The sequence below is a fragment of the Pelodiscus sinensis genome, chromosome 23 (assembly GCF_049634645.1).
Source record: "Pelodiscus sinensis isolate JC-2024 chromosome 23, ASM4963464v1, whole genome shotgun sequence".
Lineage (NCBI taxonomy): Eukaryota > Metazoa > Chordata > Testudines > Trionychidae > Pelodiscus > Pelodiscus sinensis.
Window position 1 is genome coordinate 13,052,671 of NC_134733.1, and position 18,157 is coordinate 13,070,827.

Here is an 18,157-nt window from a genome sequence, read left to right on the forward strand (position 1 = left end):
ATGCATTTCACATCCCCCTGAGATCCATTTACAAGGATTCCTGTCTCCCTGAAGTCACTCTGTTTTAGGGGAGGAGGGGCAACATAAATAGGGGAGACAGAGGATGGCCAGAAAGCCACTTGCCCCTAGTTCATTTGCTACTACTCCTCCTGGGCGCTGATGTTCAGAGATTTGGCTTCCCACCTGACCAGCAGCACTGGATGCATTAAACTTGTGTGTGTTCAGTGCAGTGGGTCACCGTGTGAATGTCCCTCCCCCAGCATCCACAACACCTAGCCAAGGAGGATGGTGCAGGTGACTTCTCCATCTGACATCTCCTTATTGCTGCTCATGGAGGGGGGGTGGGGGGAATGTAAAGTACCCTTCAGAACTGAATACTGTCCCTTCAGAGAACATCCATGACCACCACAAAAGCCTCAGGCGGCAATAAGCTGTGTGCCAGCAGTGTGCGCTGGATGCTGGACAGTCCCAAGCAGCTCTCACAAATTAAGCCAGCCCTCCACCCCTAATTTCATTGAATCAAACAAGCCAGAGCAATGGCACCAGTTATTATATTAATATAAATTATTATAATAAGAGCATAAATAATTCCTCTACATTACAGCCACATATATATCTGCTGCTGCGTCTAACAGGATTATTAGCATCACACAATTGTAGCTTGCTTTAAAAGAAGAGCACAAATCAAAACAAAACACTGCAACACAAAAAGAGGGGCTAGATTTCCCTCCTTTCCCCAGCAATCTGGCACACCCAGCTCATGCATAACACAGATCTTACCAGGGAGGGAAAGGAAAGGTTAATAGCAAGGGGAAAAGATGGGATATAAATATGTTGGAGTAAGAACTGCAAGGGGATCCATTTACATGCAAAGACTCAAAGAAGGTTTCAGAAGGAGAGGAGCAGCAGGCGGATGGGTTTCCCTGCTGCAAATCCTTTGCTCTCCCTCGTCCCTCGCCAGGGTCTGCAGAGCACCTTGGAAATTTAAAGCACCGTCTAAGTTACTCTCATCCCATCAGCCTTGTTGGTAGTAACAGGACAGAAACCATCGCCCTGCTGAACGCTAAAGCCAGCTAGCTCAGTCCCAACAGAGAGAGAGAGAGCCATTTAGTGTTGTAAAAATTAGCATATGCCGGGAAAGGCACGTTGCTGCCCCTTACCAATCCAGTGAAGGGAACCAGCACGGCTCGCTGCAGAAGGGACAGAGCCCTCAGACACCATCTGGCAGAGGCAGACTAGGGTGAGATGGATGCACAAAGCCAGCCATTTCTCACCACCCTCCAGCCTGGCACGTATGTAGTATCACACAAATAAGGCAGAGTCCTTCCTTGGCCAAGTTTGCATTGGGCACGTGGCCCCGCTGGCGTGCCACAACTCTGATTCAGCCAGTGAAATGAGGCTGAGGGATGCACCTGGGGCAGGTGGTTTTAAATTTTGGGAGCATCTATGCTAGAGACAGAGAGACAGAGAGAGTGTGAGTGTGAGTGTGTAAACCCCAAAATAATTAAGCTTCCTTGTTGCCCGATCTACAGTCCAGCTGAGAGGAGACACAGCAGGAAGGTTAGGGGAGCAAAGCACCTTAGTTCCTGTCTGGCCCACGGTTGTGAACAACCCACATGGCATTTCAACCTGGGTGTTTCAAGAATGACCCTAAGAAAAGGCAGCAGAGTGGTTTATTTATTAGCTCTAGTGATTGCAGCACCAAAGACAGTCAAAGCATCTGCACGCAGTTAGGCTGCAGCAAGAGATGAAAGCCTTCTACCCAGATTTGATTGCACAAAAATCCCCAACCAATCCCCATGACCGATACGGTTTATGGATCACTCGGGGTCTGGAAACAAGTATCCTACATCTGAGACCAACAGTGAGCTCGGCGAGATTGGCACAAGGCCAGGCCATGTTATTTTTCAACCTTCTAGTCAGTGTCAGTCAGTCAGTCACTGTGATTGGATTTCACAGAATGTTTTAAAAAGGGAATCACGCACACAAGTTACTTTTGCTGATTCTCTCTAGCCACTTGCAACAGCACATACCTGCTGAGGCACCCAGAAGCACGAAAGCAACATGACAGTGTGTTGACAACAACCTCTGAGACGAAAGTAACACTGCTTCCAGTATTTTCCAGAAAGTCTGTCTTGTCTTTGGACGTTTCGATTAGAAACCTTTTAGCGATCCAAAAAAATTGGCTAAGAGCACCCTTTGCTGTAGCCCTTGGCCAATACAGCCAAGCAAGTACCCAATAACCTCTGATTTACCATCATGTTAAATTGTCAGGGAATGTATGTGTCACGCTCCCCCTGCCTTGGGTCATTAGCACCAGTGTGTGTCATGCTTGCCAACTAGCAGTAAGAAACAGACGATCCAGATCAAACGATTCTGGCTGCTCACAGTTTAAAGATAAATTATTATCTTAGCTTGCTTATTTTTGGTGTCTAGCTTCCTTTGCACCCTCCCCCTCCCCCCCCCCAACAACTGCCACCAAAGAGAACAGAGCTAGAAATCCAGCACACTGGATGCAGGGCAACATGAGGTGGCCAGCATGCGGGCGTAAGTTTCTTTAGAAAAGGTTCCAGTGGTTAGATGCGGGACACGTCTCAGACACAAAAGCACCGTCAAAGGAGCCTGCCATGCGACCGAGGCCTAGGCTGGGAAAATCGCCAGGAAGAAAAAAGGACCAAAGGGTTCTGTAAGAGATTGCTGCTAGAGCTGCCACTGAGTGTCTCCTTACCAGCCAGGCTGATCCTTGAAGTAAAACCTGCAGGAACAGAAGAGTCTCAGCCACTTCCCCTGCTCCCGCTGGCCGCATGGCAGGCTCCTGGACAGAGGAGGCGCTTGAAGCAGCACCTGAGAAGACAACTCCCCTAAGGGGACAGGCACGGACAGGTGGGCCAAAACTTCCACCCTTCAGACAGCTGCCAGCAGCAGTGTTATGTGGAGTGCAGCAGCGACGAGGTCTTTGCCCTGCAGGGGTTGGGATCAGCTGCTGTGACTCTGCAATAGATTTGGTGGGGATCGCAGCCCTGGGTCAGGCTCCAAATAGGCAAAGACTCCTCTTGTTTCAGCAGGCAAGCTCCTCCAAGCAGGCACCTGGTGTATCATGAGCTATGGAGCTTTGGGTGCTAACTCCCACAATGGCTATACTAGCTCCTGAACAGCACGCCCTGGGCACAGCTCCTTTCTGGAATGGAATCGATGCGCCCTTGGCACGTGCTTCCCTCATCACAGGCTTTCCCAGGTTTCCACCTGCCCCTACCCCCTCTGGAGAGCCAGACATCAGCCACACAGCGCCAGCCTCTGTGGTTATGCTGGGAACTCTGGAAAAACTTTAAAAACGACGAATAGTCTAGTACGACGAATAGTCTAGTAGCATCTTAAAGGCAAACAAAACACGTGGATGGTATCATAAGCTTTTGTAGGCAAAACCCCCTTCTTCAGATGGCTGGAGTAGTAAAAGTCCAGATCCAAGAATAAATGAGGGAAGGGGGGGGGGGGGGGGAAGTCAGTGAATAGATTGTTCAAATTATGAAGGGCTAATCTGGGATACTGGAGAGGGACAAGCAGCCTAGAGAGAACTGGCAATGGCTATGCAATCACAGCTAACGGGTAGGCTACGTCTACACTGGCCCCTTTTCCGAAAGGGGCATGCTAATTTTCAACTTCAGAATAGGGAAATCCGCGGGGGATTTAAATATCCCCCGCGGGATTTAAATAAAGATGTCCGCCGCTTTTTTCCGGCTTGGGGAAAAGCCGGAAAAAAGCGTCTAGACTGGCCCAATCCTCCGGAATAAAGCCCTATTCAAAGTAGGAATAAGAGATCCTCCGGAATAGGGCTTTATTCCGGAGGATCGGGCCAGTCTAGATGCTTTTTTCCAGCTTTTCCCCAAGCCGGAAAAAAGCGGCGGACATCTTTATTTAAATCCCACGGGGGATATTTAAATCCCCCGCGGATTTCCCTATTCTGAAGTTGAAAATTAGCATGCCCCTTTCGGAAAAGGGGCCAGTGTAGACGTAGCCGTAGCCGTAGGGAAAAGCCACAAGTGGATCGATTCCATACCAGGTGCTCATGGATCAAGCCAGGCCGCTGTCCTGAGCAGCTCTAGGCAGTACTGCCCCTTGTGGGGTGCAGCAGAACTGCACTCAGGCAAATGATCTGATCTGGTTTTGCAGAGGACTGGCAGGTCAGAGAAGGGGATCTGCTGCACAGTGGATAAGGAGGAAGAGGCTGGTGACAGCAAGTGAGCAGGTGGGATTAGCTCTACCCTGGCAGCTTTCCCCTAAAGTTTGTTTACAGCCACCCATCCTGGCTCTCAGTGTTCTGTGCCGCTATTAGCTCTAATTTACCCCTAAATGTCTTCTAAGAGCCCCGTGAGCAGAGGAAGTGTTGGCAGTGCTGCTAGACAATACTGACCTCCCGTGGTTTGGGCAAATTCTCTTGTTCAGCACTAGGGATGTAAAATCCCATTTAATGAGTTAACGGATTCAACATTCTGTTTAACCAGTTAAGCAATTAAATGGAGCAAGGGAGGGGGCTGCTCCAGCCTGCCTGGACCACACCTCCTGCCTGCCGTGGACAGGCTGGAGTGATCCCCCCCACCACGATGGAAGGTGGGCTGCAGCAGCCCCCTACCTACAATGGGTTGCTCTAGCCCCCTACAAGTTAACCCTCACTGGCCACAAAAACAATGAGAATTCCTGTGGTACCTTAGAAATTAACAGATTTATTCAGGCATAAGCTTTCATGGGCAAAATCCACTTCATCAGATGAGCTGGAGCAGCAGTGGCTCATTCACAGTAGTTGATGTGGGAATGTGGATATCAAGAGAGGGGAAATTGCCTTTGTAGTGCATTAGCCAGTTAAGATCCTTCTTCAACCCTAAGTTGATAACTGCTGTGTATGAGCCACTTCCACTCTTGATTAGCCTCATTTACATAAGCAGGGCTTGACAATCACGTGGTTTGGTGTGCTGCGCATGCGCTGAGCACGCTGCGGTGCCGTGCCAGGCTCAAATCTACTCGCCATGGGTGAGTAGATTACCCTAATTGTTGAGCTCGGTACATAAGTACCCACTTTCTGCCTCTAAACTCCACTCCAATTCATCTGATGAAGAGGGTTTTTCCCATGAAAGCTGATGCCCTAATAAAATTTTTAGCTTTCAAGGTACCACAGGACTCCTCATTTTTTTGCAGATACAGACTAACATAGCTACCCCTCTGAGGGTATGTCTACACTAGCCCCCTAGTTCGAACTAGGGTGGCTAATGTAGGCATTCGAACTTGCAAATGAAGCCCGGGATTTAAATATCCTGGGCTTCATTTGCATGTTCCCGGGAGAGCGCCATTTTTAAATCCCCTTAGTTCAAACTGACTGCCTGCGCCTACATGCGGCAGTCAGTTAATCCGAACTAAGGACTTAGTTCAGATTAACTTCTGACTGCTGTGTGTAGCCGTGGACAGTCAGTTCGAACTAAGGGGATTTAAAAATGGCGCTCTCCCGGGAACATGCAAATGAAGCCCAGGATATTTAAATCCTGGGCTTCATTTGCAAGTTTGAATGCCTACATTAGCCACCCTCGTTCGAACTAGGGGGCTAGTGTAGACATACCCTGAGACTTCTCAGTGACCATCTTATTCAGCACCCTTTCCTGCCCTGTGTCCTGTTCCCCTCTGCTCATACCCACTATATGCCAGTCTCCCTTGAGCTACTGATCTTTGGGATAAAGGGCAGGCATAGCGCTGCCCTTTTAGCCACACAAACCCTCGTTCCTCCTCCACCATGAACAAAAGTATCTTATGCCAGTACCATATGCGTGTTTGGGTATGCAGCACCCATTATTCGCTAACCCTGACCATGGTTTTCGGATGCATATGACCCAGAAGCTGCAGACAGCTAGCAACAAGAGTGCCAGGGCAGCTTTCGTTAGCCTGAACTGCTGTGGGCTCAAGAACAGAAGTCTGAGTTGAATGCAAGGAGCTCTAGCGGCTGTACGAGTAAAAGAGCATTTGCAAAGCAGCTAGAGCCAAACAGGCCCATGTGATGCTGGTCATGCAAAGAGCTCATGGACAGACACCCGGCAGGTCTATCAAGACATCAGAGATCCAGACGTGGCCATGAGATGACAGACACTAGCAATGAAGAAGGGAGAGCGTTCCCTTGGCTGCTTGCTCAAGAAGAAATGTTCCAGTAGAGAAGGTCCTCTGACTCCGCGTGGTCTCAAGATGAGAGAAGTGAATTCACGAGGCCAGAAGAAACCATTCAGCAAGGCAAGGCCAGTGGCTATAGGTCTCTGTCCAACAACAAAGGTAATGCACCCAGCGTGAAAAATTGGGGGTCTCACCATATAGACTGTGCCGGAGACTGAAAAAATTTCAAGTGAGGCAAAGGAAAAGCAAAATATTGGATTATCCAGCTCAGCAGGACTTGGGATTTGTACGCTGTTTATCTGTGGACTGCGTGAACTGGAGTCAGATGTTAGGTAATTTATTATGTGGTTTTGCCCAACACAGCACTCATGGCAACAGCTACAGATGCATTTGCAAGGATTTAGTAGGCAACCCGTCAGCCTGGAAGCGATCAGACATTGCACTAATTGACAATGTCCACTTCCTTAGGGGTCTGTATCCAAGACTTGGTTAGGAACCGCTCCGCATTCCTAAAGGACACGTGAGCAGACATGTGGCCTATTGAGTTTCTTAGATCAAATTCCGCCCCGCTACGGTTCCACTTTGGAAGAAGGAGCAAAGAGAAATCCCCACGCCTCAGAGTCTCCCACCTGAGCGGGTGCACATGCGCTTCTTCGCTCCTTTGAGCCAGAGTGATGCTCTCCAGTCCCCATCACATTCATGGCAACTGAAGCCTTCTGTGGTGATTTCAGAGAGACCCAGAGTCAAACCGGCAATGGAAAGCGAGGCCCTCACCCGGGCAGGCAGCCCTACAGCTCAGGGTTGGAGTGAGGTGGGCAATGCGGCAAGGGGAAGCTTGCCTTTGCAAATACAGGGATCCCTCTGGATAAGCAGGTCTTCAGTCTCCAGGGCAGCACCTTTCACACACCCCAACACTGTGGGAGAGGTGGTGGGTGTTTGAGGACAAAGAAGGGTTTGGATAGTAAAGTTACCTGAAGGCACCAGCAAAGATTCCCAACACAAGACACCTTAGGGGAAAGCTACACCCTTAGACTGTGCGCCTGCTCCCAAAACAGTCGCCCATGTGACAGCCGCGCTGCTGTTTCTATAGAAAAGAAGATGGCTGTACATCCCAGACTGCAGCCAGCTGACTTTGTTTGGATCCCCCTTTAGATCTCACCAGCTTAGCACAGCATTACAACTCTGCTGTCTTGGGGAACAGGGGTTACAAGCAGAACAGCAGTGAAGAGTTAAATAGACACGAACAATTGTTTTAAAAAAAAAAAAAAAAAACTCTAGCTTTCCAGATAGTCCTCTCTGTTTCACCATTTCTCTCACTTTAAATAACACCATTGATGTCCCCAGCAAGTCTCGCAGAAGCTCCATTCTGTTTAGAGTACAATGGGAGATAGCTCAACACACACACGTGCTCAAAGCAGAAGACCATTTAACCTACTGTCAGGAGGGCAGCTCTCTGTGCCATTTCATAACTATAGTGCAGAAGAATAAGTACGTACAGGTTGAACCCACTCTGGTCCAGCAACATCCATGGTCCAGCATGATTTTAGTCGGCCACAACCAAGATAAGTGGACATTTGGCTAAGTTCCCCACATTCCCATAAAGTTTGTTTATAGCAATTCGTCCTGGTTTTCTGTGTTCCGTGCAGTTATTTAGCTCTAATGTCTTAGAAGATCCCAGTATGCAGTGGAAGTGTTGATAATGCTGCCAGACAATATTGACCTCCTGTGGTTCAGCAAATTCTCTGGTTTGGCACCAGGGATGTAAAAATCCTATTTAATTAGCTAACCAGTTAACTGTCACATTTAACCAGTTAACCAATTAAATGGGGGAGAGGGTGGAACTCCAGCCTGACTGAAGCAGTCTCCTCCCCCCCCCCCCCGCACAGGGGTTGCTCTGGCTGGGCTACAGCAGCCTCCTGCCTACTGTGGTCAGAAAGCTGTTCCAGCCCCCATCAGTTAACCATTCACATCCCTATTCGGCACTGGTCAGGTCCCAAGAGAGCCGGACTAGAGAGGTTCAAGCTGTAGAATCTTAGATAGTGTTGCAGTTTCTCTTTTAGGGCCCACCTTTTGCTGCAAGGCCTGTGGGCAGGCTAGAATGTCCTACCTAACCAAATACAGGTGGATCCAGACCAGACCATCTAACCCAATGATGGATGCCCAAACTGTTCCTCCTAGAAACACTCATCCAAGAAAAAGATCTTCCCCTCCCCAACAGCACTCAGCATTTGGTTCTGAAGATTCCATTGTGACCCTGCTGGGAAGAACCCAGCAGATCACATTTGGTGGGCTGGCTTTTCGGCCTGGGTAACCCATCCTCCACTTCCCAACTGCCTTGACTCCAAAGTACGTAAGCGCTTTCCGAGAGAGACCACCATCTAATCCAGTTCTGTTTTCATGAAGCCCCATCCAATTAGCCACCCTGGATTCCATCTCCCCTGGCACTTCCTCCTGTCCGATGTCCTGAACTCAGATGTCTTGAATATAAAAAAAAAAAAAAAACCAGCACCGAATGGAGTAAGGCTTATGGCTATATATGCTGGAAGACTGACCATTCACCACAGCACCTCTTAGTTTGCGACCTAGCATGTCCTCCTCTGCTGCTAAGGCTGCATGAGCAGAGGAGAATCGTTTTTAAAAAAACAAAAAAAAACCCACACGCCCACAAGTAAAAATTGTGCTTCCATTTAGATTGTCTTTAAAAACAAAAAACAAACAAAAAAGCAATCCCTCCCGAAATTTGGAAATACATTTTAAAACAGCTGAAGATTTTGCACCAGTCAAAATACCTGAGCTAAATAACCTTTAAAAGCACCTCAGTTTTTCAAGTTCTTAGTAGTTTTAGTAAAAAAAGCACCCAAGGAGTAAAAGCCACAGCACGGCAAGAGGACATGCGGTTAAGTGAGGCTACGCAATGGAGGGTGAGTGGAAGCCTGTTATTTAACAAGCATGTCTCATCCCCTCCCGTTAAGGAACAGCCATGCAGAGGAACGATGGAGAGGTTAAAATGAATCCAGGAATGCATTCCCATTAGTGTAAACTAAAAAATGATCAGCACCATTAGGAAACAACGTGGCATAGCCCTCGGGAGGCTCAAGGCAGAGTATCCCTCCATGACTAGCTAGGGATGGACACGCAGTGAGCGGAGCCGGAAGGACAGGAGCAGCCAGAATCTCTTTGGCTGGAGGAGGAGAATGGGGATGAGGCTGCATTTATGGAGCAGTCTGTGGAGCAGCTGGTGGAAGATTTGGCTCTGGGGTTGCGCAGGGGTTGGCGTTTGCACCTCGGGCGGAGGTTTCAGGAGGAGGGAGAATGGAGGCGGCAGAAGCGGCTTCCTTGGCTAACGGAGACGGCGGAAACGCTATGAGCAGCTGGCTTGGCGGGAAGCAAGAGTGGAGGAAAAAAAAAAAGAGAGGAAAAGTCTTCACTGCGCTTCTAGGGGAAAAATAGAAAGAAAAAGAGGGGAAAAATAAAGAGGAGAGAGAAGCACCAGTCGCACAGAGTTCGCACGGCTTTTTTTCCTCCTTCCCCCAGGGTCACTGCTCTGGCTCTGACCTTCGGGGGCGGTATCTCCGTTGGCCCGTTGACTTCCGCGTGGCCACTGCTGCGGTGAAGCCCACCAGGCAGCACAGGGATGTGGTGCCAAATTTGGCTGTGTCCAGCCAGCTGGGTGTGTCCGCCTTCAGGTACTCCTCAGCCAAGTGGAGACCCATCACCAGAAGCCACAGGACTGAGGCGAAGGCATCGATTCTCCGCAGCCTGGAATGCCAAAAAACGAGTCTGTGCGTCAGGGCACACACACGCCTACACACCAGCCACCCAGAGCCCAGTCAGGCATGGCCCCGGTTGGCATGGAAGGGTGGAGTCGGTGGCAGCCCGGGATGAAACAGGCTACAGGCCACCTCCCCACCTGCCTTGCTAAGTTACTGCTCCATTCGCTAGACTACGGTGCCATGAAGAGACGTGTCCATCCTTGAAAATTCAGGAGACGGTTCTTGTAGGAGAATCTAAGAACTCTCCCCCACGCCTAACAACCTGCATGTTTCAGACGGTCCTTTGCAGCCTCAACAGCATCCCAAGAATCCTTGCCCACAACTCAAGCACTGAATGGGAGAGCACCACCACTTCAACTACATACATGGGGACTTTTAATCCGACAGGTGGGAGGGCACTGCTATAGGCACAGAGAGGCTCACGAGGGGAGTGTCTAAACTACACGGCTCCGTCGACGGAGCCATGTCAATTAGGCTGATCGGCAGAGGGAAATGAAGCTGTGATTTAAATAATCGCGGCTTCATTTAAATTTAAACGGCTGCCGCGCTCTGCCGACTAGCTGATGATCAGCTGTTTGTCGGCAGATCAGGGCAGTCTGGACGCGCCGCGGTCGACAAGGAAGCCTTTGTTGACCGGCGCAGGTATGCCTCGTGAAACCAGGTTTACCTGCATCGGTCAACAAAGGCTTCCTTGTCGACCGCGGCGCGTCCAGACTGCCCTGATCTGCTGACAAACAGCTGATCATCAGCTGGGGCGGCAGAGCGCGGCAGCCATTTAAATTTAAATGAAGCCGCGATTATTTAAATCGCGGCTTCATTTCCCTTTGCCGATCAGCCTAATCAACATGGCTCTGTCGACGGAGCCATGTAGTTTAGATACACCCTTACAGCCCTTGACAGACGCAGGAGTAGAATCCAGGTCTCCCGATTTGGCTGGCTTGGGGAATGCCTCACTAGCTCCACCAGGGAACGGGAGGTCAGTGGTGCTAATTGCCGCATTCCCAGCCCTGTGCTGAGCCCAGGCTCAGGTGGGCAGAACAAACACAGGGCCCCCTGCTGACGGACTGCAGAGAATCAGTCCCTGGATCAAGAAGCCCGCAGAAAGCAGATTTTGGAGACCCACCTGATCCGTCCCGCCATGAGCATGGCTAACAAGCAGGTGAACAGCCCGAGGACGACGACTGCAATCTGATGGTTCCTCCCGTAGGTCCAAGCAACGCTCAAGGTCTTCACCGTTTGCTCCGGCAACAGGTGGAGCAGTTCCCACCAGCCGGTCACGCCTAAGAGAGTGCGATTCTCCGAAGCCGCTGCTGGGCTTGCGCTAGTCCCATTCCCCATGGCCATCGGGCCATGTTCCACAGACGCCGGGGCCATGACTTTGAGGGAGAAGGGGTCACCGGACCCGTAGGAAGCCGTCAGGACAAGGAACGCACAGCTGAGGAAGGTCAGGAACCGCAATATTATCACCTGAGTCGGGGTGGTCATGGAGGACGACGAGGAGCAAAAGCTCTGCAACAAGGAAAGAGAAATGTCTCAGGTCAAGCCAAGTGAGTGTGGGGGGAAGCTCAGACGGGTGCCATCCCAACATTTCGACATCACACTGATCTACTGAGCCACTTGGTGCAACCGCCAGTCACTGCCCAGGGCTGGAATCATAAGGGGGCTGCAGGCCAAGAGTGAGGGGCATCAGTGTGACGGGGAGCCCAGGATTGGAATAGCCGGGGAGTGAAGGGCAGATTCCACAAGTTATCACTCCCCCCGCTTCCTCAGTCCCACACTTGATTCCCTAGACTTCAGAGTCCTCATGCAGCCAGACATGCTTGTTCTTCCCACCCCTCCTCCACTTTCCTCTGCTTTCCCCCCCTCTCATGTCAACCTTCCTCATCTCCATCCCTCTTGCTGTTTTCCAAGCCCTCACGTGCTGCCTCTTCCTCTCCCCTCCCAGTTCAAAGGCTCCCCCTTCCCCCAGCTCATCCCAGCAAAAATTAGAGACCAGCTAATCAGGGCCCAAGAGGGAGAATTAATACGGAGACGGATCTGGATGGGAGCAGGACAGAGGAGCCGGCTGGGGACTGTGATCACCCAGACCACCAAGCCAAATCACAGCTGGTCACCCTTCTGGATGGATTTACAGCTGCAACATCACATCTGGCCCAAGAGCAGATGTTAGATCTGTGCCCAACTTAAGTCACGTGATCCCAGCATCCCACTCAATTACGAAGGCTCACGAGCTGAGCCCCTCAGGGCCATCGGGGTGACAGAATCATTTCCTGCCCTGCTCCTGGGGCGGATGCCAAGGCGCCTGGTTCACTGCACTGCTCGCCCACACCCACGCACCTGCATGCAGGGCTTGTCGGGCTCCCGGCGTTTGAAGTGGTGGCTCAGCAGCAGCGCCCGGAGCTGCCGGTTCTGGTGCTTGATGTAATATTCCACAGCGGCCTGGCACGGGCGGCAGAGCTTGTAGGTCTGCTCCAAGTGGTGCTTATAGACCTCGATCTCCTCGTCGTATTTACCCTGGGGAGCGAACAGGGGAGCAGATCAGAGGCACAGCAACCCTGCAGCCAGGGGGCACCAGCACGCATCTATCCCGGCACACATCGGTGGCGGGCATGAGAGGCATGGGAAGGTGATACCTTCCCAAACTGCCTGGCTGGTCCTGCCCACATTCCACCCCCAGCCACCCCCATTAAGCGCAGCTCCACCCGTCTCTTGGGGCTGCCTGGGCTTCAGCCCTGCCAAGGCTGGGGCTGGGTACTGCCAGATCTCCCGGGGCCAGGGAGGCTGGGGCCATGTGCTGCCTGTGCTCTGGGGCTGAGGGGACCACCCGCCACCCCCCTTCCAGGGCTGGGAGCGGGCACCTGCCCTCCTCAGGTTCTTGAGGTTGGGATGGCTGGGGTTGCTCACCACACATGCTCTGGGGCTGTGGCACCCTCCCTGTGCTCTGGGAGTGGGGGAGGGCCGGGGCCGCAGGCTGCCCTGTTCAGAGGAGGTGCCCCCAAGGAAGGCTGTGGACCTCCCATGCGGAGGAGGGGCTTGCCCCTACAAGTGGGGGAGCATGGCTCCTACTGGGGCCAGGGGCTCGGTCTTGGGCAGAAAGGGCAATGCTGGGGGCCCATGAGAGCGCAGATACCGATCTCCATGCTACCGAGCACCTGGGCACCAGGCCTGAGTTCCTAGGTCAGCTGGGATCAAGCCACCAACTAGCACGTGTGAAATGCTGCCTCAGCCCCACACAGCCTGGGAGAGAGACACAGTGCTGGTCATGGAGAACCAAGCCGCAGCGGCCTTCGGTGGTTATGGGATATGGCATATGTCAGCCACGGCCTGGCTGCTTTTATCAGCTAAGGGCCACACGTGGGGGAGAGGTGTCCCGTATGTGTAAGCAGGGGCCCCAGCTGGTACCCGCCTGCAGAGATTTCCAGCCAGACAAGCTGCTCCCCCCGCACCCCCTCTCAGCACCAGCCATTGGAGCAAACCCCACCTCAGATCACTGCAATAAACCATCCTCAATGGCTGTCAAAACAGCCCGTGCGAAGGGCACGTTTATCATGGTCCCTAGAGCGGAGATGTCGCTCATCGTGGCTAGTCCCAGGAGTCTTTGAACACTGCCTCTGTGCCCAGGCCGTTGGGGGCTCCCTGCCCCAGCCACGGTGTTGGAAAGTCCGTCTTCTTCCAAACTTGGCTCTTGTTTCACCAAAGAGGAGCCAGGACCCGCTTTTATGGGTCACCTGGGCTGGACTCCTATCTCAACCTTGCAGCCTCAGGGTGGGGGCAGTGTGGGGGAAATCTTACACTGCTCCGCTCCAAGGACAGACAGAGGCCTCCACTCCCCAGGGCTGGCCACCAGCTGCCTTCCTTGTGTTCCCTGCAGCAGAACTCCTGTTTCACAATTATGACTAAACGCAGACAGCCCTGGACACTGCAAGATCAGCCCCCCCCCCCCCCCCCAAATGTCACAAATCCAAGAACGTCAGAACCACAGCTCCATGGTTCAAGGGGAGCGTCACACAGATGTTCTGCTGGCTCAGGTCTCAGCAGCTCAAGGGATAGCCCCCGAGCTTTCAAGAGCACCCAGCACAGGCACTACTGCCAATGCTCCTGCTAATCCTTTCCATCCATGTGTGGCATAATTTTTTGTGCACTCACGCGTATGTCAGTGTGCACAACCAATGGAAACACAAAACCTAGCCATGAGTGGCATTTGAATTTCTCCCGAATGGTTGCACGAGCGCACAGGTTACAGGGACCACTGCCCACAGGACACCTGGGCTGACAGCGCCTTGGAAAATGTAACAGACCCAGGTCATTCTGACTGAATCCCACCAGGACAACATGCCCTCCCCTGTCTGTCTCTTCCTCGCCTCAGCCCCCTGATCTGTCTCCACTCCCAGCACGGACTTGCAGAGAGATCGCGGGGATGGGTGGGAATTTGCACAGAGGAAAAGTCCAGGCATGAGGGTCCCCTCTGTGCAAGTCTTACTTCTGGGAGGACTGGGGGAAGGAAGGAACAGGGTCAAAAAGCGTCACATGGCAAGTCTGACCAAACTTCCCAAGGGTCCTGGGATTTGTCCGGGGGAGACGGCCACGGGTTGCAAGACATGGGAAGGAAGCTGCACGCTGTACAGGAGAGTGGGTCTGGGGGCTGGCTACTGCTCATATGGTGGCTGACAGCAACGAGGAGGTGGGTGGGACAACGCCACCATTCCTTTGGTGTCTGGTTTGCACCTCACCACGCAGGTGTGTATTGCCCCAGACACATGCAGCTTGATCTAGGGCAGGGTTTCCCAACCTATGGGTCGGGACCCCAATATGGGTCACCATTACATTTCAAAAGGGTCGCCAGGTGTCTCCCCAGGTGGCTCATAAGGAGCCATTCACAAATTTTTTGAATTGCCCTGGGTCACCAAGTCTTCCTGAATTGTCAAAATGGGTCCCCATCTGGAAGTGGTTGGAAACCGCTGATCTAAGGGCATAGGCAGCATGTTAGATGGGTCTGTGGTGCCTCAGCACCAGGCATGTTCCAGGCCCCATCAAAACGTGCCACCTGACACCCTCCGTGTCACTCGGCTCACCCATGCGTCCTCTGGCCCTGTCTACTGCCCACGGGTGAGTTAACACTCCTCAGGAAGCCACGCTGCCACCACGGGCATTGCAGCGAGGTTGGGGCGGGGGTGAGGGGGAAAAGAGCTACGAGCCTCGGGTTAGAACAGCCATGGCTAAAAGATGGGCATCAATAATACCTCCATGGTCTTCATTCAGCCATTTGTAACAGCTGGATGAAAAATGCTATGGTATTGCCAAGCATTATCACGAGGGGTCACAATCAATGTTCCTGGTAAGCTGTGTTCTTGTGCAGCCACTCAGGAGATTCAAATGCCACCCAGCTGGTTAGCATAGTATCTACAGCTAGGTTTTTGTTTCTACTGGTGGTGCACATTTGCACATGCCATAGTGCACATAGAAAAATTTATTCCACACAGTGATGGCAGATTAGAGGAAACATTAATCACAATCTTCTGGACCAAGATACCTTGGGCTTCCACCAAGAGACACACCAAGGATTTTCTCAAGGGCAGCAGGCTCATCACGTGACTGTGCAGCCCCTCTACGTGGGCCAGAGGTACAGCTTGCACAGGAATAAAGGCTGAGCCAGCAGTTTATATGCTGATCCCACATGTCTTTCCGGGTGCAGAAGCAGCAAGCGGACAGGCAGAGGTGAAATCAACCCCAGGGGAAGTGAAAACTGTTTCAGGAACCAGAGTCAGCATGAGACAGACACAAGAGAAACCCAAACACCATGAAACTGCCAGAAGGCGCCCTCGTTAATCATGGGTTTAAATCTGCTCCCCTGGAGATATCTGGATTAAGCAGGTTCCAATTACATGATGAGAAAAAGCCTACAGAGTAAAACTAACCCACTAGATCCTGGGATTTCAACCCAGGGGGCCCAGAACATCTCTGCTGCAAGAAGGGACGCCTGGCATGGAAGAGGATGAGAACACACGACTGCCCTAGATGCTTGGCAGGAACAGAGTTAAAATAAGCAGCTGTGGAAGAGAAGCCCACACCAGGGAAGGCAGCACTCATGTCAACCAGCAGCAGAGTTCCCAGTAGGCAAAGGCAGCAGCCTCACTGTCCTCTAGACACACAAAGACCAACTTACTATGACCAGGAGACATGTCAGCTGGGCTGCTTTGTCCTTTTAAGCCACAGAAGCAGGATCAAAGCAGCTGAGCTGAGGCTCTGTAGAAAAGAACAGTGGGCTTGAGAACTACCCCATGTTATTACGCCCATCACATCCCAAAAATTTAAGCAGGGTGAGGTCTGGCCTGTAGGAAACGTGGTAAGAAAATCCAGCTTATTTGCAAGCAGTTATGTTGACTGTTCAGTAGGTGGCGCTCTTCCCACCGAGAATGGCCTAGTGGTGATTGGCAGGTTAGTCCTAGCAATGCTAGTGATCCCACCGCACTCCTTGAAACGGTAGGGGCAAACGGTGGGAGCTCCACTTTCCTGGCCATATTCTAACTCAATTCTACAATCCCCCTTGGCAATTCCAATCAGAATAGAGAGAGAGTTCCTCCCGCCCCCTCCTGAACCCTTCCCACCTTGTCGCGCAGTTGGGAGGCAGCCTTCCACCCTCCAGCTGAGCAAAGAATTCCTCCCCTCATTCCCTGGGGCAGGGTGTCATCTGTAAAGCCTGACACAGAAGGTCACTCACGCAAAGTATTAAAGGGATGGAGTTCAAAGAGCTGCAGAAATAACGGGGAGGCTGGAAGGATTCATTCAAGGAAAGATGAAAAGAAAAATGAAGGGAGAGGGACCGGCCTTAAAAACACCAAGAGGTACAAACAAAAGGAAATGGGTTAAAATTCAGACACTCTGGCTGAAGATTGGGAGATAGATAAAGAGCGAGCGCACACACACACGCATGCACACGCACGCACCCCCCCCCCTTTTACCGGTTGTAAACAAACTGCCCTTCCCATACGGCTAACTGGGTCAGTGGGGAACAGATCCGGAAACCACTGCCCTGGGCCGTGGCTGTTTCCATAAGGAAGCGATAGAAATATCTGGGCTTGCCTCATTTTCAAACAGAAGAGGACAACAGGGAGTATTTGCATGGAGTGCCTAGAGGGGCCCCAACAGTCTGGGCTCTACGGGAGGGGAAGATATAAAGCGGGACCTAGTTTAACAGCAAGCTACACTGTCGGGGAAGAATTTCCCGAAGATACACGCCAAGGGCTGCACTGCCCCTTGCTTAGAGTTCATGCAGATTCTGCCACCCGCTCGCAGTGCTCTGTTTTCTCAAGGCTCTACACAAAAAGCTCTTTATGGACGTGGGACAGAGTGGTTCCTGGCCTACATCATCATGCCGTTGCCATGGCCCCCTGGATAACTGGGGCAGGCACTTCACACGCAGACACGTGGGCTCACATTTAGAACGAGCTGGGGAGGAGCGACCTGCAAGGCAAGGAGGAGACAAGAAACAGCCCTGCTGCCTGGAGGATGCATCCCATGGAGGAATCTGGGGCAGAGGGGGCAGGAGGGGAACTTGGATGCTGCTCCAGTGGAATTGCTCAATGCCACACTCAGGGACCAACTAAATAGAGACAAAGCTCTCCAGCCCCAGGCACACATGACTCTCTGGAGACACAGGAGGGGGATGGGTGGGCAGACAGAGCCTCTTGGTAGTTCAATCCTGTTACAATTGCCCAGAGCTTATTAATACAGTAGATCAGGATTCATGGCTGTTGTCTCTCCATTGAAATAGAGTGGGAACACAAGATGCATTCATGGCCAGACCTGGTGACATTTGGGATGTCATCTCCCCTTCCCCCTCCTTCCCCCCCCCCCCCCAATAGGAAGGGAGAGTCTGCCAAAGCCAGGACCTACCTCCTCCCTGGGTGCAAAGGACGCCAGCTGCTTGATCTTCATGGTCTGGTAGTTGTTGCATTTTTTGCACAGCAAGATCTGGCTGCTCACCCACTGCTGCGGCTTGGTGGGGTCGCAGAAAGTAGTGGCGCCAGACACCACGTGGTTGAGGTGCTCCATGTACTGGGCGGGAATGGGCTTGTTGTAGTCTCCGTTCTGCCAGGCAGCAAAGAAGTGGGTGAGTTCGTGAGCCCAGGCGTGGGGGCCCCCCACCCTCTGCGGGAGTTCCACCAGCAGGACCCTGCCCCAGATGACAAGGAAGAAATAAAACCCGAGTAAGAGCCATTGCCCTTCCCCCCCATGTATGTCAT

General features: G+C 52.1%; 1 protein-coding gene across 5 annotated transcripts in view; it reads right to left on the reverse strand.

Moving 5' to 3' along the window:
* TMEM201 (transmembrane protein 201) overlaps nt 1–18,157 on the reverse strand; it is a 58,824-nt gene that overhangs the window by 25,930 nt on the left and 14,737 nt on the right. For all 5 annotated transcript variants that reach the window (XM_075906244.1, XM_075906242.1, XM_075906240.1 and 2 more), the window contains exons 3-6: nt 17,808–18,002; nt 12,252–12,428; nt 11,038–11,423; nt 9,697–9,900 (exon numbers count right to left, since the gene is read on the reverse strand). In XM_075906244.1, coding sequence (XP_075762359.1) covers nt 9,697–9,900; nt 11,038–11,423; nt 12,252–12,428; nt 17,808–17,966 — 926 coding nt within the window. In that variant the 5' untranslated portion in view covers nt 17,967–18,002. The remainder of the gene's footprint in view (nt 1–9,696; nt 9,901–11,037; nt 11,424–12,251; nt 12,429–17,807; nt 18,003–18,157) is intronic.